The following is a 26,789-nucleotide window of genomic DNA, read 5'->3' as shown; positions in this document are numbered from 1 at the left end:
TCAGTTGGTAGGGCATGGCACTTACAGCGCCAGGGTAGTGGGTTTGATTCTCCCGGGGGACAAGTACGGATGAAAACGCATGCATCACTATTACAACTCGCTCTGGATAAGAGTGTCTGCTCAATGACTCAAATGTAGCCAACACATGCGACCACATACTTAGCAGCACTACATACATGTTTGTGCCTGAGTTAAGATATACATCCTTTAGATTTTCTCAAAAGCAGCAGAGCCTGATCCTAAATGTCGATACTCCTGTCAACAGCCGAGAGAGAGAATACCTCACATTCTTTCACATTGCCAGGGCAACTCTCATTGGCCCATTCTAGGCCCTGCGCTTGGTGGCAGTGACATGGGCCTATGATTGAGGTGTTGGTCATACCGGTTTAGCAAGGCACAGGCATCCTATTAACCGGTTCCCGGTTCCAAAAACAATAATAAGAACAGAATGCACTGAGTTTTGTAGACGTGACCCGTTACCAACATTTTTGTTGTTTACAAGGAGCGCAAGGGCGAAATTAGTTATTGCATATGTTTACTTCACAGTGAAGTTATTCCCTAACGGGAATAGGCAAATGTTTCTTTCTATAAACTAGAGTTCCAGTGAGGTTTTCCTACACTAAAAAAACGTGTTACAGCTGTTGATAAGTCATTGATAATAATATGGCAATTGTTTTCCTGTCATAACATGAATATATATAAGGGGGGTCATAGCTATTTACAATAAAATTCGTGTTTAACCCTTAAAAAAAATAGAGATATATATAAATAAATCCTATTAACAGTGCATCTTGTGTGTAGCTATCACTAGATTTAATACCAGATTGGAGTGTCTTTTTGTTTATGAGGAAAAGTTAGGTGGTTTATTTTCCCCAAAAAACAACACCAAACAAATGCTAACTTTTTATAAAAGTAAAAAAATAACTGTGTCTGACTTCATTTTGTAAACATGTGGTTTATTAGGCATATTCTGGTAAACAATTTTAATTTAAAACACATTACTAGTGAACATTTGTAATTTATTTTTATTTCACCTCTATTTAACCAGGTAGGCCAGTTGAGAACAAGTTATCATTTACAACTGCGACATTGTCAAGAAAAGCAAAGCAGTGCGACAAAAACAACAACACAGAGTTACACATAAACAAACGTACAGTCAATAACACAATATAAAAGAAAAATCTATATAACAATAAAATCTAATATAATCTACAATTCATAAAATGAACAAGCCAAAAGCCTAATAATTTGCTAATTGTACTGACTAATCAATGCAAAGTCAATCAAATAATGTGTGAACTAGTGGCACAACATTGATGTAAAAATGACCTATTAATTTCATGTCATCTTTCTCTGATGTGTCAGGAGTTTGGAGAGGTAAGAGTTGATAACTAGTGCGTGTTCGGCAACTGGGAAGTCGGAATAAAACGAGGTCAAATCAAGACCTTAGTCGGAGCTCTAGAAAAATGCCCGAGTTTCCGTCTTGGAAATCCGAGTTGGATGACCCTTCAAAATATTTTTCCAAATCGGAGCTCGTTTTTTCCGAGTCCCAGTTGTCTTGAACGCACTGAAGTAGGACATTTCCGAGTTCCGAGTTCACAGTTGTTTTGAACGCGGCATATGGATCGGGCACACCTTTCTCACCTGAGACACTCGGATTTCGACGATTGAGTGACGTAGTTCTACGATCTGACAAATGGGAGGAAGCAAATTGGAAGGTTGCTTGAGATTTCGGGATGTGAAAACCAGTCTCCTTTCACGCTGGCCACCTACTTGGATTATCCACGGTTGTCAGGTGAGTTTTTCGTTCTTATTTTATTGATAATCGGGAATAAATGAACATGATACAAGTAAATTAAATTGGTTGAAACGAATGTTTGATTTGCTAGAATTATTAGTAAATGTTTGTTTTGCTTCCATTGCCATTGAGTTTGATATTGCGGTACGCAATGTTTGATCAATTACGGATCGAATTTCTAGTGTTTTTGTTTCCTTTGCTTTACATTGCTTAGGTCTATGTTTTAAAGTAGAACAAAACTCATATTTTGTGGGAGATTGGACACCTGGAACTTCAAATGTGCCACCATAGGATATTTATCTAATAGAAATGACTGCTGCCTGCTGCAATCAGCTCTCAGTCCCACATCAGAATTAGACGTTCACCCATGTTTCTTAAACATCCAATTTCGAAGTTGTTGCAAAGTTTAAGTTTAGGCAATAACTCCTAATGGTTAAGGTTTGGGATGGGCTTAAAACAAACATCTCAAACAACTTTCCATTGCTGGGTTTGAACTTGCAACCTTTGGAATCAGAGGCAGATGCCCATCCGCCAACCCCATCCACAACGCTCACTGTTGCCCCTATTGGACGGGTGCCACGTCATCTCCCGACGTCCTCAGACATGCGTGGATGTCGAATACTGACTTGTATCACAGGTGACCTGGCTGGCCTTTTCAGCTTTCTGAACATTTGATGCCAAACTTTTCCGAAGGCACAAAAGTCACAACAGTACTGTAATTAGTCCTACATTTTCTGAGCAGCAATTGGCCCCCTGGTCATGACATTATTAGCCATCTATGGCTTTGAAGTGTTTGTGTGTTGACACGTGTGCTCAAATCGAGGGACCAAACTAGTTTTTAAATCAACGAGTGGGATACAGTGAGGATCTTGTGACACTGTTTCTTGTTCTTGCTATACATTGTTGCTTATTCTCAGAGGTGGGAAAAAAGTGTTCAATTGTCATACTTGAGTGAAAGTAAAGATACCTTAATATAAAATGACTCAAGTGAAAGTAACCCAGTAAAATACTGCTTGAGTACAAGTCTAAAATAATCTGATTTTAAATGTACTCCAAGTACGGTGGTGGAAAAAGTACTCAAAAGTACTCATACTTGAGTAAAAGTACAAAGTAAAAGTGAATGCTACACACAGAATTCCTTACATTTAGCAAACCAGATTGCACAATTTTCCTTTTTATATTCCTATTTTTGACAGCCATGCACACCCCCCAACACTCAGACATCATTTACAAAGGAAGCATTTATGTTTAGTGAGTCCACCAGATCAGAGGCAGTAGGGAGGACCAGGGACGTTCTCTTGAGAACTGTGAATTGGACCTTTTTCCTTTACTGCTAAGCATTCAAATTGTAACTAGTACTTTAGGTTGTCAGGGTAAATGTATGGAGTAAAAAGTACATAATTTTCTTTAGGAATGTAGTGAAGAAAAAGTAGACAAATATATAAAGTACAAATACTCAAATGACTTTAGTACTTTAAAGTATTTTTACTTAAGTACTTTACATCACTGCTTATTCTCATGAAGACTTCTGAACACACATCAGTACATATGATATGGGTGATGATCAATGTCTAAGGTTTACATAATGGCTTACAGATGGCCAGTCAGGATGAGCATTTAGGAGTGTTGTATCCCAGCCTTACTGAAGCGTAAAAGCTTAGGTTGTGCCATGTCTAGCCCTGATTCTGGTTCTGATAAACCCAAGTTGTAGAAATGGGAGTGAATATGGTGTGCATGTGGGCCCATCAAATGTGATTCGACCAATGCTACCAGTATGTCCCACAGCCATAGTCCTGCAGAATATCAGCCATGATGGAGTTATCTTGGACCAGGCTTGGAACTTGCAGTGTCAACATAGTTTACATTGGAAATCCCCCCCCCCCCCTCACACCAGTACACTTTCATTGTATACCACATGGAGGATTTCTAAACCTTGAACTCAGTTGGCCTGTATATCCATGGCACTGGTACTGCCTCGTCTAGAAGGTGGAACATCCCGGCTGTCCCAGTAGCAGCAGCTGTGTCAGGGGCCCTGCCTGGGACCCGTGTGGTGATGCAGCTCAGGCACATTCCTGTCAGAACACAGGAACCTGTCCGTTCACCCTACGCCTCCGGGCACCCGACGCTGTCTTTCTCCCTCGTCATTTTCTTTACCTCTTCTGGCAGTTTCTCCTAGGTGTTCTAATAATCTCCTTCAGAGATCATTCTAATATTAGGCCTTCGTCTTCCAACCAAGACTCTGATGTTGTGATTGCCACTCTGGCCTGCGTCAGAAGTAAACTACAGCGGCTGGATTGTGTTTGTAGTTGTTTCAGGCTTAGTTGTTAGGAGTTCCTTGGCAGTTGCTATGGTTGTTATAGAGTACACAGAGCTGTATAGATCATTTGATCCTGATCCAAATGAATCAAACATCCAGAACAAGCTCATGTTTTGTTGGTGTCTTTATCAATGCTGGCAGGAAGCTCCGGTTTTTCCCAAACGTCACATTTTCAGTTCGACTATTTTTAAAGGCCTGAGAAACATAGTTGACATCTTATTCAAAATAAGTGACTTTGTCTCCTTGTTTTCTGTTTGAACGACATATTCCACATGGTTATTGTATGTGTCAGTCCCTGTAACGTTCTTCATCTTCCAGCCTAGTGGTGACCTGTATCATGACGACATACGCCTCAAGTCATTTGGCCTGAGAGATTCAGGAATGCCGTTGTTTGATGGGTGTAGTATTTCAATATATATTTTTAATGATTTTAACGCCACCCAGGAAGGCGTGAGTGCAGTTTCAGTTGACTCACTGTAAACTACAGTATGCGCTGCATTTTTCACGCCGTATTTGTAAATAGTATTGTAAATAATCGTCAACAGCAACTCATGTTACTCCCTATAGAATGAGAAAATATTGTCAGTTACCTGGAAAGTTGGTGTGCGTCACCAATTGGAGCTATGGAATCACAATGGCCGCCTCAGCTAAATCTAATCTGAGGGATATTGGAGTTTTTCTGTTTTTTTTGTACTTGATGATGCCCCCCTCAGTCAATTTTGTCAACAGTAACTACCATGAATGATACTCGTCAGCAACCTATTTTTCCTGACGAAACTATTGACGATAACAAGATGATGCCCCTAAAATAAAAAATGTAAACATCAGTCATTCATTTATTTTATTTGACAAAATGTATCGAAACGAGAATTCCACGTGGAATTAATGGACATTCAATTTGACATGAAGCTCCTTTTCATCGGTTTTGTCCAATCATCAGCATGCATGGTTTAGCAGAAGACTTAATGCAATCCTCTCATTACCGCTTTGCTTTGTCACGTCTTTCTGTTGCGCGGGCTGCTTGACCAAAGCTGTCTCTCCCACACACACAGTTCCTGGGAGGTCACTTCACTCCTCTCTCCTTTGAACGGTTATTATGGGGAGAAAATCAGAGCTGTAAATGATTTAACCTGTAGCCAAGGCTTTATAGCCTATATGGTAATTAACCAATGCAAGTCAAAATCTGCCACAGTAGCAATGTTGCCAGCTAAGGTATAAGAAGGGATAGTAGGCCTATTTGGACAAGGCAATCTGAATGTGCACATGATGGAAGTTAGAGGTAAATATAAATTGTTTAAAAAACATATTTTTTTTAAGATGCTCTGACTATTATGTGACCTAAAATGACTGACTAAAACTACACCAGAAATGTTGCGGTTGTCGACTGATAACTTAAACTAACGAGGGATTATATTACTAATGTGACTAAGACTAAAATGTATTTTAAGACAAAAACTAATACTAAATCTAAAATAGCTGCCAAAATTAAGTCAAAGTGACTAACAGGATCTTATCCTACGTTCTATCAATAGAACCATCTACATTATCACCAGGCTAGGCAATAAAGGATATTTTGTATTTTGCCTGTAGGCCTACTGTAACTAGGATGAGGTCCCAGCCAGGTGATGTTGAATACAATGCATTCAGGGAATGTCTTCAATTGTTTGTCACCTGAACTTCAGAGGACTACTCCTAAACAAGGAAGTCCTTTCTAAGAACGGATCTGTTTATTGGCTGTATGGCTTCAATGTTGGTCATTTTACTTTCATGTGAAAATTGTCCGTAAACATGCTGTCATCAACTGCATTACCCAAACAGCGCAATGCGATCACTTGTTACAGATCAAATCAAGTTTATTTTATATAGCCCTTCGTACATCAGCTAATATCTCGAAGTGCTGTACAGAAACCCAGCCTAAAACCCCAAACAGCAATCAATGCAGGTGTAGAAGCAGTTGACTGTTTCATTATTGATGTCCAGCCTGAATCTAGGCATCTCATTTGGTTGTCACTCAAAATAACAGCAGTATGAAGATGACGCATGGTGGCTGTCCTGTATGTATGGTATTGGGGTGTGGAACCTACTTTCTGTCTTGGCTCCACCCAATCACCCTCCCGTCTTTGATTATGCAACACAACCCTGCTTGGCAACCAGATAATAGTTCCTTCATAACCATCCAACACAAGTATCCAAGAGAACAGTAATGGGCCTATGTTGCGATATATTATATACTTTACGTGTTTTAATTGATTAAATACGTAAACGAGAGAATAAAGACCTTTACTATTACACATGTAGACAAAGAGGAGAAACTCCGACCCCTAATATCATTTGGGATGCTTTTAAGGCGTACATTAGGGGAATGATAATCTCATACTCAGAAAAAGTTCAATCTGAATTAGAAATTCAAATTAAAGAAAAATATATCACTCTCTTAGAAAAAGCCCATAAATCTTTACAAGGTAAAGAAGAAAATTTCAATTTCGGAATATAATATTTTATTTTTGAAGAGCGCCAGCAACTACAGATTAAACTCCAATAAAGCCTACTATTTAATGGTAAATAAACCTGGTGAAAACCTCGCAGCTCTCAAAATGAATACACGCCAAACCAGTTATAATTTTAAAAGCGAAGGATACAAATGCTTTAATTAGTAACAAAGCTGTACATAATAATTTTGAAAGTCACTATGAAATTCTATATCAATCAGAATGAAATAAATTGGACTGATTCTACAGCCTTCTTGGACTCAAACCCTGAAGCAACTATCAGCAGATTTTTTTTTTTTATCACTAAAAATGGAACGTTTTACTCAAATGACAACACCAGTCACTCGATTCAGTGCTTCCGAGTTCCATGTATCGAACCAGTTATTTCAGTTATATTAAAACCAGGAAAATCTGACGAGTCCCCTGCAGTTTACAGACCCATACACTTCATATGTTGCAACATAATAATAACAAAACCCAAAAGCAACAGAATGGCACAAGTCTTACCAGACATGAAACATTTCAATTTATTATGGATCCCCATTATCTGCTGCCGAGGCAGCATCTACTCTTCCTGGGGCCCAGCAAAATAAAGGCAGTTATATACAATTAATAACATGACATGACATTTCAAAACACATTAAGTGTGCGCTCACAGGCCACTACTCTACTACCACATATCTACAACACAAAATCCGTGTGTGTGTGCGTAGTTTCCCGATCTCTGTCCTCCGAAGCCCAAGTGGTTCATGTTTTTGCCCTAGCACTATACAGCTGATTTAAAATAATAAACGAATCATCAATCTGCGATCATTTGAATCAGCTGTGTAGTGTTGGGGCAAAAACCAAAACGTTCACCCCGTGGCGTCCCGAAGACCGAGTTTGGGAATTGCTGGTATAGTACGTATGTTATCGTGTGCATGTGTCTGTGCCTCTTCACAGTCCCCGCTGTTCCTGTAAAGTGGATTTTTATGGTTTTTTTTGCAAATCTGATTTTACTACTTGCACGAGTTACTTGATGTGGAATAGAGTTCCGTGTAGTCCTGTGCACATCCCATAGTCTGTCCTGTACTCAGGGACTGTGAAGAGACCTCTGTTAGGCATGTCTTATGGTGTATGCATGGGTGTCTGAACTGTGTGCTAGTAGTTTAAATGGACAGCTCGGTGCGTTCAACATGTCAATACTTCTCACAAATGCAACTGAGCCAGGAGAGATTTGACATGCGTAGTATACATTTTTGCTCTCTGTGGGCCAGCCGTGCTGCTCTGTTCTGGGCCAAGTGTAATTTTCTTAAGTCCCTCTGTGGCACCTGACCACAAGACTGGACAGTAGTCCAGGTGCAAACAAAATGAGGTGTTGTAAGACCTGCCTTGTTGATAGCATTGTTAAATACAGGAAGTCAAATGATACCATAATGTTAAGAGAATGGAGGCATCATATGCTTTATTTAAATACTGGGGGAAAATATGGCTACAGACAAACACAATTTTGAAGTCACATGGGGCAGAGTCATTCAAGCATTACAAACATTGGTTGTGGGAACGTATGGGTCTGAGCAAGTGTGGTGTTGCTGATGTTTGTCACAGTATTCACACCCATTTGCTTTTTCTACATACTGTTGCTGCCTGAATTTAAAATGTATTACATTTAGAATTTTTTTTTGTCACTTGCTGACACACGTAACGTTAAAGTGGAATTACGACAATTCAGCTTTTGCGACTAAGTATTCAACCAGTTTGTCGTTATGGGGCATTGTGTGTAGATGGGTGAGAGAAATGTACTTTATCAATTTTGAGTTCCGGCTGTAACACAGCAAAATGTGGAATAAGTTAAGGGGTATGAATATTTTCTAAAGGCACTGTGTATATGTGGTCTAACTTGTCTATGTATGTTTTTGTTTAATGTAGTGTGTGTGCTGAACAAATATAAACGCAACAATTTCAAAGATTTTACTGCGTTACAGTTCACATGAGGACATCGGTCAATAAATTCATTAGGCCCTGATCTATGGATTTCACATGACAGGGAATAGACATATGCTTCTGTTGGTCACATAGACCTTAAAAATGGGCCTCAGGATCTCATCACGGTATTTTTGTGAATTCAAATGGCTAATTCATCAAATGCAATTGTGTTCCTTGTCCATAGCTTATACCTGCCCATACCATAACCCCACCGCCACCATGGGGCACTCTATTCACAGCATTGACATCAGCAGACCGCTCTCCCACACAACGCCATACACCTGGTCTGTGGCTGTGAGGCAGGTTAGACGTACTGTTCTCAAGTCTCTAAAGCAACATTGGAGGAAGATTATGGTAGAGAAATGAACATTCAATCTCTGGCAACAGCTCTGGTGGACATTCCTGAAGTCAGCATGCCAATTGTACACTCCCTAAAAACTTGAGGCGTCTGTGGCGTTGTTGTGACAAAACTGCACATTTTAGTGGCCTTTTATTGTCCCCATTACATGGTGCACCTTTGTAATGATAATGCCGTTGAATCAGCACCTGTCACGTGGATGGATTATCTTGACAAAGGAGAAATGATCACTAACAGGGATGTAAGCTAATTTGTGCACAATTCGAGAGAAATAATATTTTTGTGCATCTGGAACATTTCTGATATCTTTTTTTGCAGATCATTGAACATGGGACCAACACTTTACATGTTGTTTATATTTTATGTACAGTGGGGCAAAAAAGTATTTAGTCAGCCACCAATTGTGCAAGGTCTCCCACTTATAAAGATGAGAGAGGCCTGTAATTTTCATCATAGGTACACTTCAACTATGACAGACAAAATGAGAGAAAAAAATCCAGAAAATTACATTGTAGGATTTTTAATGAATTTATTTGCAAATTATGGTGGGAAAATAAGTATTTGGTCAATAACAAAAGTTTCTCAATACTTTGTTATATACCCTTTGTTGGCAATGACGGAGGTCAAACGTTTTCTGTAAGTCTTCACAAGGTTTTCACACACTGATGCTGGTATTTTGGCCCATTCCTCCATGCAGATCTCCTCTAGAGCAGTGATGTTTTGGGGCTGTTGCTGGGCAACACDGACTTTCAACTCCCTCCAAAGATTTTCTATGGGGTTGAGATCTGGAGACTGGCTAGGCCACTCCAGGACCTTGAAATGCTTCTTACGAAGCCACTCCTTCGTTGCCCGGGCGGTGGGTGTTGGGGATTCATTGTCATGCTGAAAGACCCAGCCACGTTTCATCTTCAATGCCCTTGCTGATGGAAGGAGTTTTCACTCAAAATCTCAGACGTACATGGCCCCATTCATTCTTTCCTCTACACGGATCAGTCGTCCTGGTCCCTTTGCAGAAAAACAGCCCAAGCATGATGTTTCCACCCCCACGCTTCACAGTAGGTTGGTGTTCTTTGGATGCAACTCAGCATTCTTTGTCCTCCAAACACGACGAGTTGAGTTTTTACCAAAAAGTTCTATTTTGGTTTCATCTGACCATATGACATTCTCCCAATCTTCTTCTGGATCATCCAAATGCTCTCTAGCAAACTTCAGACGGGCCTGGACATGTACTGGCTGAAGCAGGGGGACACGTCTGGCACTGCAAGATTTGAGTCCCTGGCGGCGTAGTGTGTTACTGATGGTAGGCTTTGTTACTTTGGTCCCAGCTCTCTGCAGGTCATTCACTAGGTCCCCCCGTGTGGTTCTGGGATTTTGCTCACCGTTCTTGTGATCATTTTGACCCCACGGGGTGAGATCTTGCGTGGAGCCCCAGATCGAGGGAGATGATCAGTGGTCTTGTATGTCTTCCATTTCCTAATAATTGCTCCCACAGTTGATTTCTTCAAACCAAGCTGCTTACCTATTGCAGATTCAGTCTTCCCAGCCTGGTGCAGGTCTACAATTTTGTTTTCTGGTGTCCTTTGACAGCTCTTATGGTCTTGGCCATAGTGGAGTTTGGAGTGTGACTGTTTGAGGTTGTGGACAGGGGGCTTTTATACTGATAACAAGTTCAAACAGGTGCCATTAATACAGGTAACGAGTGGAGGACAGAGGAGCCTCTTAAAGAAGAAGTTACAGGTCTGTGAGCGCCAGAAATCTTGCTTGTTTGTAGGTGACCAAATACTTATTTTCCACCATAATTTGCAAATAAATTCATTAAAAATCCTACAATGTGATTTTCTTGATTTATTTATTTTTTCTTCTCATTTTGTCTGTCATAGTTGAAGTGTACCTATGATGAAAATTACAGGCCTCGTCTTTTTAAGTGGGAGAACTTGCACAATTGGTGGCTCAGTCAATATGGAACATTTCAAGAACTTTGGAAGTTTCTTCAAGTGCAGTTGCAAAACCATCAAGCGCTATGATGAAACTGGCTCTCATGAAGACCGCCACAGGAAGGGAAGACCCAGGGTTACCTCTGCTGCAGAGGATACGTTTATTAGAGTTACCAGACTCAGAAATTGCAGCCCAAATAAATGCTTCAGAGTTCAAGTAACAGACACGTCTCAACATCAACTGTTCAGAGGAGACTGTGTGAATCAGGCCGTCATGGTCGAATTGCTGCAAAGAAACCACTACTAAAGGACACCAATAGGAAGAGACTTGCTTGAGCCAAGAAACACGAGCAATGGACATCAGACTGGTAGAAATTTGTCCGCAGAGTGAAGGAAAATCAGCCAAACAAGTGTTCAGCATATGTGGGAACTCCTTCAATAAATTGTGTCACTCTGATTCCATATGTGTTATTTCATAGTTTTGATGTCTTCACTATTATTCTACAATGTAGAAAATAGTTTTAAAAAACTTGAGCGGTAGTGTTTGTTTTTTTTAGAAACTTTTCAGATTTTTTTTGATTTTTTACTGTAGATTGTCTGTTTGCTACTTTTGATAATCCCACATGCTGCAGGTTCGGTCTCATTTTAAACTTTTTCAGGAAAAAGCGGTTTTACTGAAATTAAAAACAGCGTCTTTTAGGGCCTCCCGGGTGGCGCAGTGGTCTAGGGCACTGCATCGCAGCGCTAGCAGTGCCACCAGAGTCTCTGGGTTCGCGCCCAGGCTCTGTCGCAGCTGGCCGCGACCGGGAGGTCCGTGGGGCGACGCACAATTGGCCTAGCATTGGCCTAGCGTCGTCCGGGTTTGGCCGGTATGGATATCCTTGTCTCATCGTGCTCCAGCGAGTCCTGTGGCGGGCCAGGCGCAGTGCGCGCTAACCAAGGGGGTGCACGGTGTTTCTTCCGACACATTGGTGCGGCTGGCTTCCGGGTTGGAGGCGCGCTGTGTTAAGAAGCATTGCGGCTTGGTTGGATTGTGCTTCGGAGGACTGCAGAGGATACGTTTGGGGTGGCTATTTCGACCTTCGTCTCTCCCGAGCCCGTACGGGAGTTGTAGCGATGAGACAAGATAGTAATTACTAGCGATTGGATACCACGAAAATTGGGGCGAAAAGGGGGTAAAATTAAAAACGACAACAAAAAAAACGGCGTCTTTTTGAAAATACTGACAATTTAAAATTGCTAGTAATATCTTTGAATCATTGTTGATGTTGCGTCGTCATATTCTTTGGTCAGTATTCCTGGACCTTGTCTACTACCGGTTTGTCCACCATGGTCTTTTTATAAGGCCAAGTCAACCATAAAGTTGAGGGGTGGATGATATGAAGGTTGTCTTCTCATTCTTCTCCTGAACTCGGGATCCAAGGGCCAACTGCAGCAGGGGCAGCGCGCGTGTGTTCCTGACACTTGAATTGAAGACTGATTTCTCATGGTTGACAAATGGGACAGTTAAAGCTTATGAAGTTGCCAAATGTGAAACCAGTAAAATGTCACCATGTTTTTTTTTTTTTTCATGTCTCCTCACATTACTGTAAATTTGTCTCCACAGAGCTGCGTTTCCTCCTCAGAGGGAACCTTTCCGAAAAGCAGACTTACTTTTAGCGACGTTGTTCATCCAATCGTGACGATGGACCCTCGGGTGTGCCCACCCTCACTCAACAGCAGCCAATCAGTGATGAGCAGTCTGGACAAGTCTCCCGCTGGAGTATCCAAGGTCGGCCACTCGCGGAACGGCAGCGTTGGGTCGTCACGCAACTCCCGACAGGTAGTTTCTGAGTCGTTCCTTTTGATGAAAATGATCTTAGTGTGTTTTTGGGGTGTGCAAGTCTTTGTATATGATGGGTCTCCTCTCTACACCATAATGCATCCAATGATGTATTTAACCATCATGAATATCTCTATGGATGCAGCCCACTTTGAGTATGAAGTTCTTGATGGAACTGATCTCCTTCCCCCCCCCCCCCCCCCCTATAGCACTCCGCTCACTGGGAGGTGTTGGACGACCATATGGACATGGGTTCGGGGATCGGGTCAGGGCTGGACATGAGCGTCCCTGGCATCTGTGAGGGCTTTCTGATGAAGAGGAGGAAGTACCCAATGAAGGGCTGGCACAAGGTAATGTGAAGGCTATACTTGGCAAGCCAACTGAAGCGCAGTTGGCAAGCCAATTAGTTATGTTTCACCATCACTTCTGACTTCCTGCGGTGTATTCACTAGTAACCAAACGGAAGGAAATGGCAGATGCTCAGCTAGAAGGGACTAATCCAGGGTTTCCCGAATGAAATTGGTTTTCATTGCAAAGTGTTTTTTTATTTTATTTTTTACGTTGTACAATGTTTTGCTACTGGTGTGCACATATGAATACACCCCTGTCTGATGTGGTTCGGTCTCTTCTTTCAGAGGTACTTCCTGTTGGAAAAAGGAATCCTCAAGTACTCAAAGACACAGCAGGATGTATGTATCCACAATACACTACTAACAACACAAATTCAAGTAATGAGTGCAATCTTTCTGAAATCGGTCGGCGCCATATTGTAAACGTTCTTGTTTTATATACATATTGGACAATAAAGTGAGGGGTTTTCATCCATTGTAATGTTCCACTCATCAGATCCAAAGAGGAAAGCTCCATGGCTCCCTGGATGTTAGCCTCGCTGTCATGTCCATCAACAAGAAGTCCAAGCGCATCGATCTGGACAGTGGAGACTATTTATACCACCTCAAGGTGACACTGAGTATACAAAACATTAAGAGCACCTGCTCTTTCCATGACAGACTGACCAGGTGAATCCAAGTGAAAGCTATGATCCCTTATTGATGTAACTTGTTAAATCCACTTCAATCAGTGTAGAAGAAGGGTAGGAGACAGGTTAAAGAAAGATTTTTAAGTCTTGGGACAATTGAGACATGGATTGTGTATGTGTGCCATTTAGAGGGTGAATGGGCAAGACAAAATACTGTATTTAAGTGCCTTTGAACGGAGTATGATAGTCGGTTTGTGTCAAGAGCTGCGCACGTTTCCTTTTCACATCTGTTTCTTTTCTATCTATATCCCCATTAATGTAAAATTCACTCTCCTGTTAGACCAAGAGCAATGACTTGTTCTACATATGGCTGACCAAGCTGTGTGCCCATCGTGTCTTCAAGAAGAACGAGGCCCTGGGCGTCCACCACGGAGTCCTCCATGCCCTCACCATGGGCAACAGCACGTTGTTGCCAGCCATGGCCAGTCTAGCCCAGAGAAACCAAGCTGCAATGCCAGGCATGGTGAGTGAACAGAGAAACGGGCATGACGCAGTGTGGTCTGCTACTCGCAGTGCGGTGTGCTACAACCAAGTACGTTCTGGTCCCACCAAAATAGATGAAGTTATATTCTGAATAGAACAAAGAGGACTTTATAAAAATTGTCTCTGACACTTGACTTATTCTGTCTCTTTCCCTCTGTCCCCAAATCATGTGGTTTCCAGTACCCTCACTATGCCAGCTCTGCCTCTGTCTACCAGGCGGAGATGGAGGTTTCGCCCACAGCAGCCCCAGGGGTCAACGGCAAGGTGGCAGCATGGCTCCAGCAGACCCACCAGTCCGATACCTGCTCCCAAGGTAAGGTATTGCCATGGTGAAGCTAGGGAATCAAGGCTGTCACTTTACAATTCAGCATTAAATGAATATCCAGTTACTTTCAGAGCTAAGCCTCTGCTCCAAAGCTTTCTTAATAACCTTCTCTGACCCTTGACCCCCACAGAGCTAGCTCGTTCTCAGGCGGACTTGACTGAGTTGGCCCAGCTCATTCAGAGGCTCAATTGGCTGGAGAGTGGCCAGAAACCCATCTCCAACAGTGACCTAGAGCGAAGAATCAACTTGCAGGTAAGGTCACCACCCTAACCACTACTCCACAACCATATATGATCAGTTCTCTATAAAAAATATATAAAAAATTGTGCACTTGTATTTCTGAGGTGACTGCTGCTACTCTCTGTTATTATCTATGCATAGTCCCTTTAACTCTACATACATGTACATATTACATCGACTAACCGGTGCCCCCGCACAATGACTCTGTACCGGTACCCCCTGTACATAGCCTCACTATTGTTATTTTACTGCTGCTGTTTAATTATGTAACTTTTATTTTCTATTTTTTACTGAGTTTTTGGAGAGAAAAAAAATGTTTTACTTACAAGCCCTTAACCAACGGTGCTTTAAGTAAGCATTTCACTGTAAGGTCTACCTGTTGTATTCGGCGCATGTGACCAAATAAAATTGTAATGTATTTGACATTGGAATATTAATTTAGTGGTTGGCTAGTCTTTATTCTGAGCATATCTATTCTACTTCTCTTTCAGAATCTGACACTTAATATCCCCAAGGCCAAGAAGGAGAGGAAGACTACGAACAAGATATTTGGTCATTCTCGCACCCATTCTGGAGTCGAAACCTGCGGCATGGTAAGTTCTCATGTCCTATACAGTGGGTGTATGTTGTTACAAAGTGGGATTAAATAGATTTAACTGTCTTTTTTTGTCATTGTACACAATGTTCTGTCAAAGATAAAATAATATAACAAAAATGTCATGGCTAAAATATATAGTTGTTGCATAAGTATTCACCTGCAAGCCTAAATTAGTTCAGGAGTAAAATGTAGTTTGACAATTTATTCTTTATTTAACTAGGAAAGTCAGTAAAGATCAAATTCTTATTTACAATGCCGGCCTAGGAACTACCTTGTTCAGGGGCAGAACGGCAGATTTTTACCTTGTCAGCTCGGGGATTCGATCTAGCAACGTTTCGGTTACTGGCCCAACGCTCTAACCACTAGGCTACCTGCCACCCCCAAAGTAGTATTACTTACGTGATTTGAGGGTGGCAGGTAGCCTAGACACATCAAAGATGCTTGTCTTTCTGAACTGAGCTGCAGGACAGGAAGGAAACTGCTCAAGGATGTCACCATGAGGCCATTGGGGATTTTTAAAATGACTATGGAGTTCTATGGCTGTGACGGGAGAGAACTGAGGATGAATCAACATTGTAGTGACTCTACAATGATGGCCTGAATGACATTGAAAATTGTAATACCAATAATTATACAGAATACAATTATCCCAAAACCCTAAAGTAATCCTGGGGTAAAAAAAAAAACACTGCAAAGGAACATACTTTTTCGCCTAAATGCAAAGCCTTATGTTTGGGTCAAACAACACATGACTGAGTAACTGCCTCTTTATTTTCAAGCATGGTGGCGGCTGCATCATGGTATGGGTATGCTTGTCATCAACATACTGGGGAGTTTCAGGATAAAAATAAATGGGACGGAGCTAAACACAGGGCCACAACTTGGAGGAAAACATGCTTTAGTCTGCTTTATGCCAGACAGTGGGAGAGGAATTCAACTTTCAGCAGGACATCCCATAGGGCGGCGCATAATTGGCCCAGCGTCATCCCGGTTAGGGTTTGCCCGGGGTAGGCCATCATTGTAAATAAGACTTTGTTCTTAACTGACTTGCCTAATTAAATGAATAAAATAACATACAACACAAGGCCAAAGCTACACTGGAGTTGCTTAACAAGAAGACCGAAGTTAGTTTTGACTTAAATCTGTTTGAAAATCTATGGCAGACTTGACAATTGCTGTCTAGCTATGATCCCCCAACACCTTGACACATCTTGAAGAATTTTGATAAGAATAATGGGAAAATATTGCACAATCCATGTGTGCAAAGCTCTTATAGACTTACTCAAGAAGACTCACAGTTGTAAATTCTGCCAAAAAGTGTTTCAAACATGTAATGACTTGGGGGTGAATACTTATCTAATCAAGGTATATTAGTGTTTAATTATTATTATTTTTTTAATCCTTCCACTTTGACATTAGAATATTGTCTATTGTTGACAAAAAAATAACATTTTAATCCATTTGAATCCCTCTTTGTAACACAGTAAAATGTGAACAAATTCAAGGAGCGGAATACTTTTGATACCAACTGTACAAGACATTAGTCATTGGATATGAACATTTTCTGGACATTTCCGTGTCATGGGTCCTTCAGAATCCTCTAACTCTTCCACTTTCACCCACGGTTCCTGCCTGGCCCCTCATTTTTCATTTATGATTTAGGGACCCGGTACAAACACATTGACACATTGAATAAACAATCTTATGGTTGCATTATAGTATATTTGTAGCTGACGAGATGGGGTTTTCTAAAGAGTAGAATAAAAAAAGTTAAAAACGCAGCAATAGAGAGTGCAGAGATTCTACAAAAGAAGTAACGCTAGTAACATACAATATATAAACTCACTTCCTGCGTCATGAAAAGTTGTGCGCGCAGTTAGGCGTCAAAGTGGCTTGTTTTAAATTGAAGTGAATGACAACTTCCAGCTTGAGGCAGCTCGTGCGAGTTAACAAACATGTAATCAGATGGTTATTGTCTACAACATGGCAGATGTCATCGGAGGACTGATTTTACGGAACGATCTAGCAACAGGCAAGGTCAAATATCACAAATAGAGCTAGATAAAGCCAGGAGAATAATGTACTCGTTGAGCGTGATTATAGCCATCGTTCTTGTGTGTTCATGGTCATCACTCACTATTACGTTGGTCAAGGTCCCGACGTCAGTGTAAAGCTTTTCTGATGTACTGTAGCTACAGGGCTTTTTGATGCTAGCGTGCATCACTCGAACGTGACGGGGGGTAAAAAAAATGGCTCTCTACACACATCCTTTCCCTTCTCCTCCCTCCCTCCTTCCCCCTCCCCCCTCAGTTTACCTCCAGCCACCTGAGCACATCGTCCAACCACCTGAGTGTGGGAGCCTCCTCGGTGCCGTCCATCCCAGACTATGTGTACTCACAGCTCTCCAATCCTCTCATAACCTCCCCCGAAGCCAAGAAGATCCAGCAGGAGATTTGTGCCGTGTCCCATAAGGGTAAGAGAGGGGGGTTACAAGGGTTTTGGGGCTCATTCGATTTGGGTGTTAATAAAGTTCCACATAGGAAATGCCATGTGCAGAGCTGGTAGAGTGAAGCTGGTTCTGCAACATAAAAAAAGGACCTATGTAGACCACTGCAATCCAGTGATGACTTGCTTAGTTACTTAGGGATGTATGTTGGTATGGATGACTGAAACAGGAAATCAAATGAAAATGACTTTGGTCTGCCATAATCTTCTCAGTTCATGCCTCTCTCAAATCCATCCACGAGGTGCTCGCGCTGGAGCGTGAGCGGGTCCGACAGGCTTGGACCGGTCCCGACCTACGCTCATCCACCTCCAATCAACTGGCCACCCTGTGTAGCACACTGTCTGAGGTAAGAGGCCCGCCCTGGACACACACTCATATTTGCAGTACACACGCTGAAACTGACATCCTGCCATACACTGACAACACAAACCATTGTTAATGGCTCCAAACGAGAGACCTACATTTCTTTTGAGTTTTTTTGGAAGTAACAAGAACAGGAAGAGACCTAGCGACCAATAGAAAGGCCTGATTCACATTTAGTCCGTAACACCTGTGGTCTCTGTTTAAAACACACACAGCAGAGGTTTCTATGGGCCACACCTATTCTCTCACTTTCTCTTGCTTTCTCTTTCCAAAATATACTTCAGTCTCAGCCTGCTGTTGTTCAAGTGTGTGAAACCAGACAGAACTGGTTTGGGCTGTTTGGGGTTGGGACATCTAGGTACTGCCCATCAGGGGCAGAATCGTTCCTCCCAGTTCCCCTGTTTTGAGCCTGCCTGGATGCAACAACAAAATACTTTTCAAATGTAAAGACACTTGTTCACACAGAGGGAAATTGTTAGATTTATCTTGGTGAAACAAATAAAACCTCCCACAAACGAATCTATTTGATCCGAGTTACCAAATGTTGTTGAACTTCATTAATTACTATAAAAACAGAACTAGGATAGTTTGTTTTGGTTTAATATGCTGCATCAATTGTTTTGTCCTGGATGGATCTGACAAAGCTGAAAGAGTTCTGAGGAAATCAGAGAGGGAAAACTTCCACCAAATGTTCATACTGTAAATTTTGTCCAACTTATCTGCATGTGGGCCAAGGTTGATAAATAATGGGAGATTTCAAAAATGGGAAATTAGCTTAATATTGTGCTTGCTTTTCATACAATTTCTCTACAGTATACTAATAAGTCACTGTTTGTGTGTCTCCAGCTGGAGGTGCAGTCTTGCCAAACCAAAGTTCATTCCCTGTCCCTTTCCTCTGGATCCACGGGGGGCTCCAAGGAGTCCTACAGCACTGTGCGTCAGGACCAGGTGTGTGTTCAGCCGCCAACCCCCACTCAGGAAGAGGCAGGCTGCCACTTGTTTCTGAATGCATGTGCGTGTCTAGCGGTGTACTGTGTGTCTGCCTGTCTCTGCGTCTGTTTGTGCCCTGTAAGGGATTCTCTATCAAATGAGCACGGTTTTCTTCCTTAACTCTCTTTTGTAAGACATTACTGACATCACTTATCCATCTGAAGGCGTTCTTCATTTTGTATGCTTCCTGTTAACTATAATCTTACTCTACCTCCTTCGGTCACTCTTATCCTCCCTTCCTCTCCCCCTTCTCCTCAGAATGCTGAGAAGACGCCCTCTAAGGGTTGCTCTGTGCAGCGCACCCCCTCGCTGGCCGACTCCATGGCCGAGTACTATGACGCCAGAGATGTCATTGTCTGTGAGAACTCAGAAGACGGCGAAGAGGAGTCTGATGAATCCGGGCTAAGTGACATCACCACCACCAGTAACTCTGAGCCAGACGAGGTCCATGGTGAGCGGCGACTATATATTACTATTCAACTGTGGTCATAGAAGTAGAATGACTAGACGGAAACTCTAAAGATGTGTTCTATAATATTGTGTTTGAGCAGTCCCATTATACCTTGAGTGCAGTTCGGTCCATTTAAGTTTTCGTCTTGAAATATAATTAACAATATGTTTTAAATTCAGCAGTATGTAGTAAACCTGGGACGATAAACCGAAAATTATTGATACCGACCATTTATCGAGGACGTTTTACTGATATTGATTATAACGATAAGTAGACTTTACTAGAGGAATGTGTAGTTTGAAATGAAATAAGTCTGTTAAATGTGGGCTATTAACAGGACAATTGATGGCCCCACATTCAAAGTAGTAGTTTTAAGGGTAATATAAAAAAGAAACTGGTGCACATTAATGTTAACTTGTCTTTCAATTTATCGTTATCGTGATATGGATTTTTGTCCATATTGCCCAGCTCTATCTAGGTAGTTATACTCATACCCAACGTTGGTGTCAGCCGAGTTTATGTGTGTGTGTATATATATGTGTACAAATGTAATTTTATTACGTTTTCTGAATATAGCTTCTACTTTGCCTGCAGAGGCAGTATCCCCGGACCAACTGCAAACAAAAGGTATTTTGGGAATGGTCAAACTGAAGTATCAGTGGAGTGGTGGTGAATTGCAGCCATATTGGAAGTCCCATATGGATCGTTTTAATTCATTGATGCACATCATTTATTTGAAAATGGTACATTTTCAATGTTGTACACGCAAGCATGCTGATTGGACCCTGAAAACGTCCCAGTAGTCTACTCACTCTATTACCATGATTTTATCATCACTCTCCTCCTTCCTCTTTGTCCTCCTGAGGTGTCTCTTTGGTTTTGTGGGGACTGGTGACAATTTAACAAATGCATTATTGTCTAATCTGTATAGACATTTCATTATTTAAACTTCAAACCTTCCACCTCGATCCAACGTCCAACTCTAATTTGGAAGATGGAGAAATCGAGACTCAATTTTGCCACTCACCATCCTTCTTTCCTTGACGGCTTTGGGCCTTCAGACTTTTTAAAGGGATGGTTCAGCGTTTTGGCAAAGAAGCCTTGATTTGACTATTTAAAATGCATAAAACCAAATTTCTAAGGATTATATGCACAAAGTCTGAAGATTTGTTTCCATTGTGGGCCTGTTAGCCACGTGTCTGCTAGGCAAAACAAGAGACATTGGCCCTCTGGCATACATTCAATCATAAAAATGTCTATTGTTTACCGTTTATCTATCCACGATTAACTCGTGGATACCGTTTTTATGTCTCTGCGTCCAGTATGAAGGTAACTGCCAAAATAAAGGAAACACCAACATAGGTCTTAATAGGGCGCTGGGCCACCATGAGCAGGCAGAACTGCTTCAATGCGCCTTGGCATAGATTCTACAAGCGTCTGGAACTCTCTTGGAGGGTTGCGACATCATTTTCCCACCAGAAATTCCGTAATTTGGTGTTTGGTAGATTGTGATAGAAAATGCTGGCTCAAGTGCTGCTCCAGAATCTACCATAAGTGTTCAATTCAACCTGGTCTCAGAGCATTTCGTGTTATTCTGTATGTAAATCCAAGACACTCCATTTCGTATGCTTTTGTATTTGTGGACTCCATCACCGATTCCGGATGGTATGTTACAAATTACAATTTGTATTATATGTTACGAATTTGCAAAATAGATGTTACGAATTCTAGCTAGGCAGCTAACGTAAGCTAAGGGTTAAGGTTAGTTAAGTTTAGGGGTTAGGTTAGAGGGTTAGTGGAAGTGTTAGCTAAAATGCTGAAGTTGTCTGAGATTCGAACTCGCAACCTTTGAGTTGCTAGATATATTTGCATTAAACGCCCACCCATCCAACCCCACCCACCACCCTACTTTTTGTTTTTGCCTTAAGTAACCATTGGTCTTTATGTAACCATATCATACTAATTTGAATGTCCTGGATTTACTTTTACTATGTCATGTCTAGTCTGAGACCAGGCTGTTCAATTAGGTTGAGATCTGGTGACTGAGATGGCCAGTTTTTATTGCTCATCAAACCATATTGTGACCACTCGTACTTTGTGGGTGGGGGCATTGTCATCTTGGAAGAGGCCACTCCTCTCAGCATATAAATGCTTCACCATAGGTCGAAGGTGAGCACTCAGAATGGCTGTGTATTTACTGGCTGTTACCTTTCCCTCTAAGGGGTTGAGTGGCCCCAAACCATGCCAGGAAAATGCACCCCACACCATAAGAGCCGCCAGTTACCTGTAGTTTTGCAAGCCAATGCTAACTAGCGTTAGCGCAATGAAGAAGTCTACATGAACAGCTAGCATGCTAGCTATTCCCATATAGACTTCCAGGAATTGCGGCAATGCTATTTGGCAACTTCCTTCAAACTGAACGCGGAGACATAGCGTAATCACAAGTTCATCTAACCCTGGAGAAAATCCGGAACTTTCCCTTTAAGGGCTGAATCTTGTGAACCATGTCTATTTTTTAAATATATATTCAAGCTTTCAAGCCCTAAGTGCTGGGTGTAATCATAAAAAAACATGAGATTCAATAGAAAATGTATAGAATTCCATCTAACCTTTTTGTCATATGCCCTCTCCCCCCTGGCAGCCTCTGCCACCCTGAACTACCGCACCAGCGTGTCCAGAGCCCCGGACATGGTCAGCACCGTGCCCACCAACACAGGCCGCCGCACCGTCCTGCCCGCCAACTGTGTCGACAACAGCCACATTGGCATCATGACCATCCTGTACAACAACATTGGCAAGGACCTGTCACGTGTGTCCATGCCCTGTGGCCTCAACGAACCTCTGAGCCTGCTGCAGAGAGTGAGCGAAGAGCTGGAGTACTCTGAGCTTCTGGACATCGCCAACCGCACAGAGGACCCCTTCGAAAGGATGGTAAGGTGGCCCGACATGTGCCTGACCTTAAAACGAAGCAGCTCCAGTATAGGTTTGTGCTCCATTGCTAGCATTGGTGCTGTTTCAAGTGAATTTATACACCTGTAGATTTGCTTAGTTGAAATCTCCAAAAATGCTATTGGTCTCAAGGTCTACGCTTTCTCAAATCAAATGGTATTGGTCACGTGCCGAATACAACCAGTTTACCACGAAAGGCTTACTTACGAGCCCATTCCCAACAATGCAGAGTAAAAAAGACCCCAAAAAATACATATAATAAAAAAAGGAAATGGTAACACAATAAAATAACAATAACGAGGCTATATACAAGGAGTACCAGTACCGAGTCAATGTGCATGGGTATGAGGTAGAGGTAATACAGTATGTACATGTAGGTAGGCGTAAAAGTGACTAGGCAATCATGATAGATGATAAACAACAGTAGTAGCAGCAGCATATGTGAAAGTCTGCTGTGTGGTGTGTGTGTGGGTAGAGTGTGCATTAGAGAATCAGTGAAAACAACAAACAACGAATGGGGTCAATGAATTGCAGATTTGGTATGTAAAACTGTATTGTGGTTCTTGCGTATATTAAGTATTTGGGTAGCAGTTTGCTTCCGGGGCCATTTTGATATTGTTGATGGGTGTGATTTCACTCATCCGTTTTCCCGTATCTTATTTTTCCTGAAGCTATACATTGGAGTTTTCTCCATCTCTGGCTATGCCTGGGCCACCTGGCGGAACCGCTACAAGCCCTTCAACCCCGTCCTGGGAGAGACTTACGAGAGCCACCGCAAGGAGCGCGGCTTCCGCTACGTCGCTGAGCAGGTAGGAGTTGAATAATCCTGACCAGTGAATGATCTTGACCCTGAATCATCCTCGATGCCATCTGCGAGGGCAAGTAACCTCTAAAGCTGATCCAGGGTGTCTTCCACTGAAGATTCAGTTGTTTAAGGTGTTTCCTTTCTGTTCCCAGGTCAGCCACCACCCGCCCTGCTCCGCCGTGCACGCAGAGTCTGAGAACTTCACCTTCTGGCAAGACCAGCAATGGAAGAACAAGTTCTGGGGGAAGTCTTTGGAGATCATCTCCTCTGGTCCAGTGAATGTCAAGTTGCCAAAGTGAGCGTTGATGCAAATTCCATCATGATCATTTGACCAAATAAGGGAGGAATGTAAACCCGACTTTCACATCGTCATTTTGAATGTCTTGATCCATTGTTCAAAGTACAAGCTCAAGGACCGTGTTTTGATTGAGCTGATTTTAAGATTTGAAAAGGCATTCGCCAAATGCTCTACTTGTTAGCTGTCGCGTGCTCGAAAGTATAATTGACTATGCTATTCAATGATAGGTTCATAGTATTGAAACCGGCTCAGGTGTCCATGAATTTTAAACCCATGGCTCTCTCCCTCCACCCTCTAGATATGGGGATCACTACGAGTGGAACAAAGCGGTGACCTGCGTCCACAACGTCCTGAGTCAGCAGAGGTGGCTGGAGCACTACGGAGAGGTGACCATCAGGAACACCAAGAGTGACCTCTGCACCTGCAAGATCTCCTTCGTCAAGGTGAGACCCCTGACCGGTGCCCATAGAGCACAAAGCTCAATTGAAGAATAACCCCCTAATGGGACCCATAATGAGTCAAATAAATGGTCAACAGTTTAAATTGGGTCTAGACATTTTGAAATGTACATAGCTTTACGTATGGAACTACCTACTAGGTTGCCATTGACATTGCTCTCGCTCTCAGTCCCGCTACTGGACCTCAGAGACGAGTAAGAACGAGGTGCAGGGCCAGGTTCTGAACCAAGCGGGAGAGGTGGTCCACCAGTTTGGTGGGCTGTGGCACGAGGGCATCTTCTGTGACACCCTGCCTAACCCAAAGTGCATCTGGAAGCCCAGTGAGTACTGCTATTATCTGAGCAATTCCTTATCTGCTATGTACGATAATCCTAATCCCTAATCCAACGTTGATATTGTAGTTTATCCTATAAAAGTGTGTAATCCACACCATTGTGCCTATTATATTTTCCCGAATCCCATACTATTTCTGTGAATTCTATCTTGTGATCCTCTTTGCAAAGACTATGGATGTTTTCCCTCAATCCGCGAGTCCGTAATCCACTCTATAGTACCAGCACTATGTATCGCCTCACAGTTCCCCGTTTCTTCCGTCTCCAGACCCTCAGCCTGATGACCACTTCCAGTACTACGGCTTCGGTCGCTACGCCAGGGAGCTCAATGAGCTGACCCCTGAACTGAAGAAGGTCCTGCCTCCCTCAGACACCCGCTATAGGCCAGACCAGAGGTGAGACCACCGTTCAGCCTGCTCAGTAATGCATACATAGAGGATGTTTAGTCATGTGCACATAATTAGATTTGTCAAATGCGCTGGAAGTAGGGCTAGGAATACTTCTTGAATGCGATATGACCAGGAAAAACTGTGGGTCCTGTTCAGTAGGTGGTATCGTTCAGTGACATTTTACTTCCTCAAATGCCAGGGAGCTGTGTTGTGCATTGATGTGGCTGCGTGCGATGGTACTGTACACACAATTGACCCTGTTAACGCCTTAGATTCTTTCATGCTGAAGCGCTTCATCTCTCCACTATTCTTTCCCCGTAGGATCCTGGAGGAGGGAGATGTAGCTGGGGCTGACAGTAAGAAGGAGGAAGTAGAGCAGAAACAGAGGGACCGACGAAAAGAGCTGGCCAAGAAGGGAGAGGCGCACGTGCCTCGTTTCTTCAGGTGAGTCTCGCCAACTGTCCCTTCCCGCCTTAGGCAATCAAAGAGCATTTATTGTAGAAGGGGCAAGGCAATGGTAACCAACACAGCTATTCAGTGTCTTTATGATTAGCTGAATCGGGTGTTAGGGCAGGGTTGGAATAAAAGCCTGCACCTGTAGCTTTTCCAGGACTTGAGTTGGTGCACAGTGTCTGTGCTTCCTTGAAGGCTTCTATTGATGCCCCTTTTAAAGGTTACCTCACACTAGAAAGTAAATATACTCTTCCCTCCTTCAGGAAAGAGCTGGATGCGGCAGGGAATGAGAGCTGGCTGAGCAACGGAACCTACTGGAAGATCCGTGATCAGCCAGGCTTCGCCAACACCAAGAACTTGGATCTGTGGGGTTGAGTAGACCTCAGCAGAGCCTCCTGTCATTTTTGCTTCATCATAGACTATTACAGCCCAATGAGACTACTGAACGCAGATACTAAAGTTCCACTAAGGAAGAGGAGAGGTGAAGGGAGTTTTGGCGGCATGGATGATTCATTCCAGGGTGACTGTCTGCCATGGAGAGAGGAAATGTCAACATGGAGTAGATGAGGACTACTTTGGATCTTTGCCTTCAAGTCTGATGTTCCCACGTTGATGCCGATCCTCCACACCCCCAGTAACCGCTCTGGTGTCCGCAAAATGTAAACTGCCCTGAAAATAACCAGATTGAAATTGGTTCATGCATTTTTAACTGCCAAGTTTACTGCATTAGTGGTCGGAGATCCGACATAGCGTTTTGAATAATGTTACCGTGCATGTTATCGAGATGCATGATGCTTTTGTCAATGTAAGATGTCTAATATATTTAAGCACTTGTCGACTTTTTAGGTATATATGCAGATTTATTTAAATCAATTTGTGATATCAAATGCTCACTCCTATAAAGGGGAAATAACCAGGGCAGGGGATTGTTTAAGACGGCTGTGGATTAATGGGGTTTTATGGGTAAGAAGGGGCTACCTCTTGCACTCTCGATGGTCTCACTGTGTTTTTGTATATTTAGACAATCATGTCGCGTTGTACTTTACATCTTTGGACTTGTTTTAAATGACACTGAATGCCTCCCATCCGTCGCCTTCCTCACCCGTTTTAAAGAGAACGGGGATCGTTTTACCACTAGCCTTCTCACCGCTTCCCTTTAGTTTTCCCCCCCTTGCATTTCTCTATCTAGAGTGAGTTTTATAGATGTTTTAATGCTTTTGAGGGTTATCTTTTCGACCTTGATTTAGGTTGATACTATGAAGTCTTTTTATGGATGTTTCAACAGTGGGTTTTGCGGAAAAGAGAACCCTTGTTACATTTCAGTGTAAAAAACAATTGGAGGGCTATAGCGGGAATCGTCCAAAATGAATTGTTTTCTAATCTATTATCAAATAAATACTAAACTAAAAAAAAATGTTGTTCTTTGA

General features: G+C 42.4%; 1 protein-coding gene across 6 annotated transcripts; it reads left to right on the top strand.

The window, feature by feature from the left end:
* The first annotated feature begins 1,675 nt into the window (after nucleotides 1–1,675).
* Nucleotides 1,676–26,789, top strand: LOC111981767 (oxysterol-binding protein-related protein 7). Of its 6 annotated transcripts, none has more exons than XM_024013198.2 (22): nucleotides 1,676–1,795; nucleotides 12,468–12,686; nucleotides 12,893–13,033; nucleotides 13,319–13,372; nucleotides 13,530–13,643; nucleotides 14,003–14,185; nucleotides 14,422–14,518; nucleotides 14,661–14,782; nucleotides 15,262–15,363; nucleotides 17,679–17,841; nucleotides 18,087–18,220; nucleotides 19,084–19,185; nucleotides 19,486–19,678; nucleotides 20,255–20,305; nucleotides 22,320–22,609; nucleotides 23,299–23,436; nucleotides 23,585–23,727; nucleotides 24,029–24,173; nucleotides 24,358–24,508; nucleotides 24,789–24,915; nucleotides 25,231–25,353; nucleotides 25,626–26,789. In XM_024013198.2, the coding sequence occupies exons 1-22, from the start codon at nucleotides 1,697–1,699 to the stop codon at nucleotides 25,735–25,737; spliced, it is 3,003 nt and encodes a 1,000-aa protein (XP_023868966.1). In that variant the 5' UTR covers nucleotides 1,676–1,696; the 3' UTR covers nucleotides 25,738–26,789. The 6 variants fall into 6 exon arrangements, with proteins under 6 accessions (XP_023868966.1, XP_023868963.1, XP_023868964.1 ...); XM_024013195.2 differs by having other exon boundaries at nucleotides 1,677–1,795; nucleotides 14,386–14,518; XM_024013196.2 differs by having other exon boundaries at nucleotides 1,678–1,795; nucleotides 12,468–12,683; nucleotides 14,386–14,518.

Source organism: Salvelinus sp. IW2-2015, linkage group LG20 (assembly GCF_002910315.2).
Source record: "Salvelinus sp. IW2-2015 linkage group LG20, ASM291031v2, whole genome shotgun sequence".
NCBI lineage: Eukaryota > Metazoa > Chordata > Actinopteri > Salmoniformes > Salmonidae > Salvelinus > Salvelinus sp. IW2-2015.
This window is presented reverse-complemented; position numbering and strand designations above follow the sequence as displayed.

Excerpts from the sequence above, each read along its gene's own strand:
- LOC111981767 (XM_024013195.2), top strand. The coding sequence starts at position 1,697 with ATGGGAGGAAGCAAATTGGAAGGTTGCTTGAGATTTCGGGATGTGAAA. Across the intron at positions 1,796-12,467 it reads GGATTATCCACGGTTGTCAG|AGCTGCGTTTCCTCCTCAGA; the intron begins GTGAGTTTTTCG and ends TTGTCTCCACAG. Across the intron at positions 13,644-14,002 it reads ACTATTTATACCACCTCAAG|ACCAAGAGCAATGACTTGTT; the intron begins GTGACACTGAGT and ends CTCTCCTGTTAG.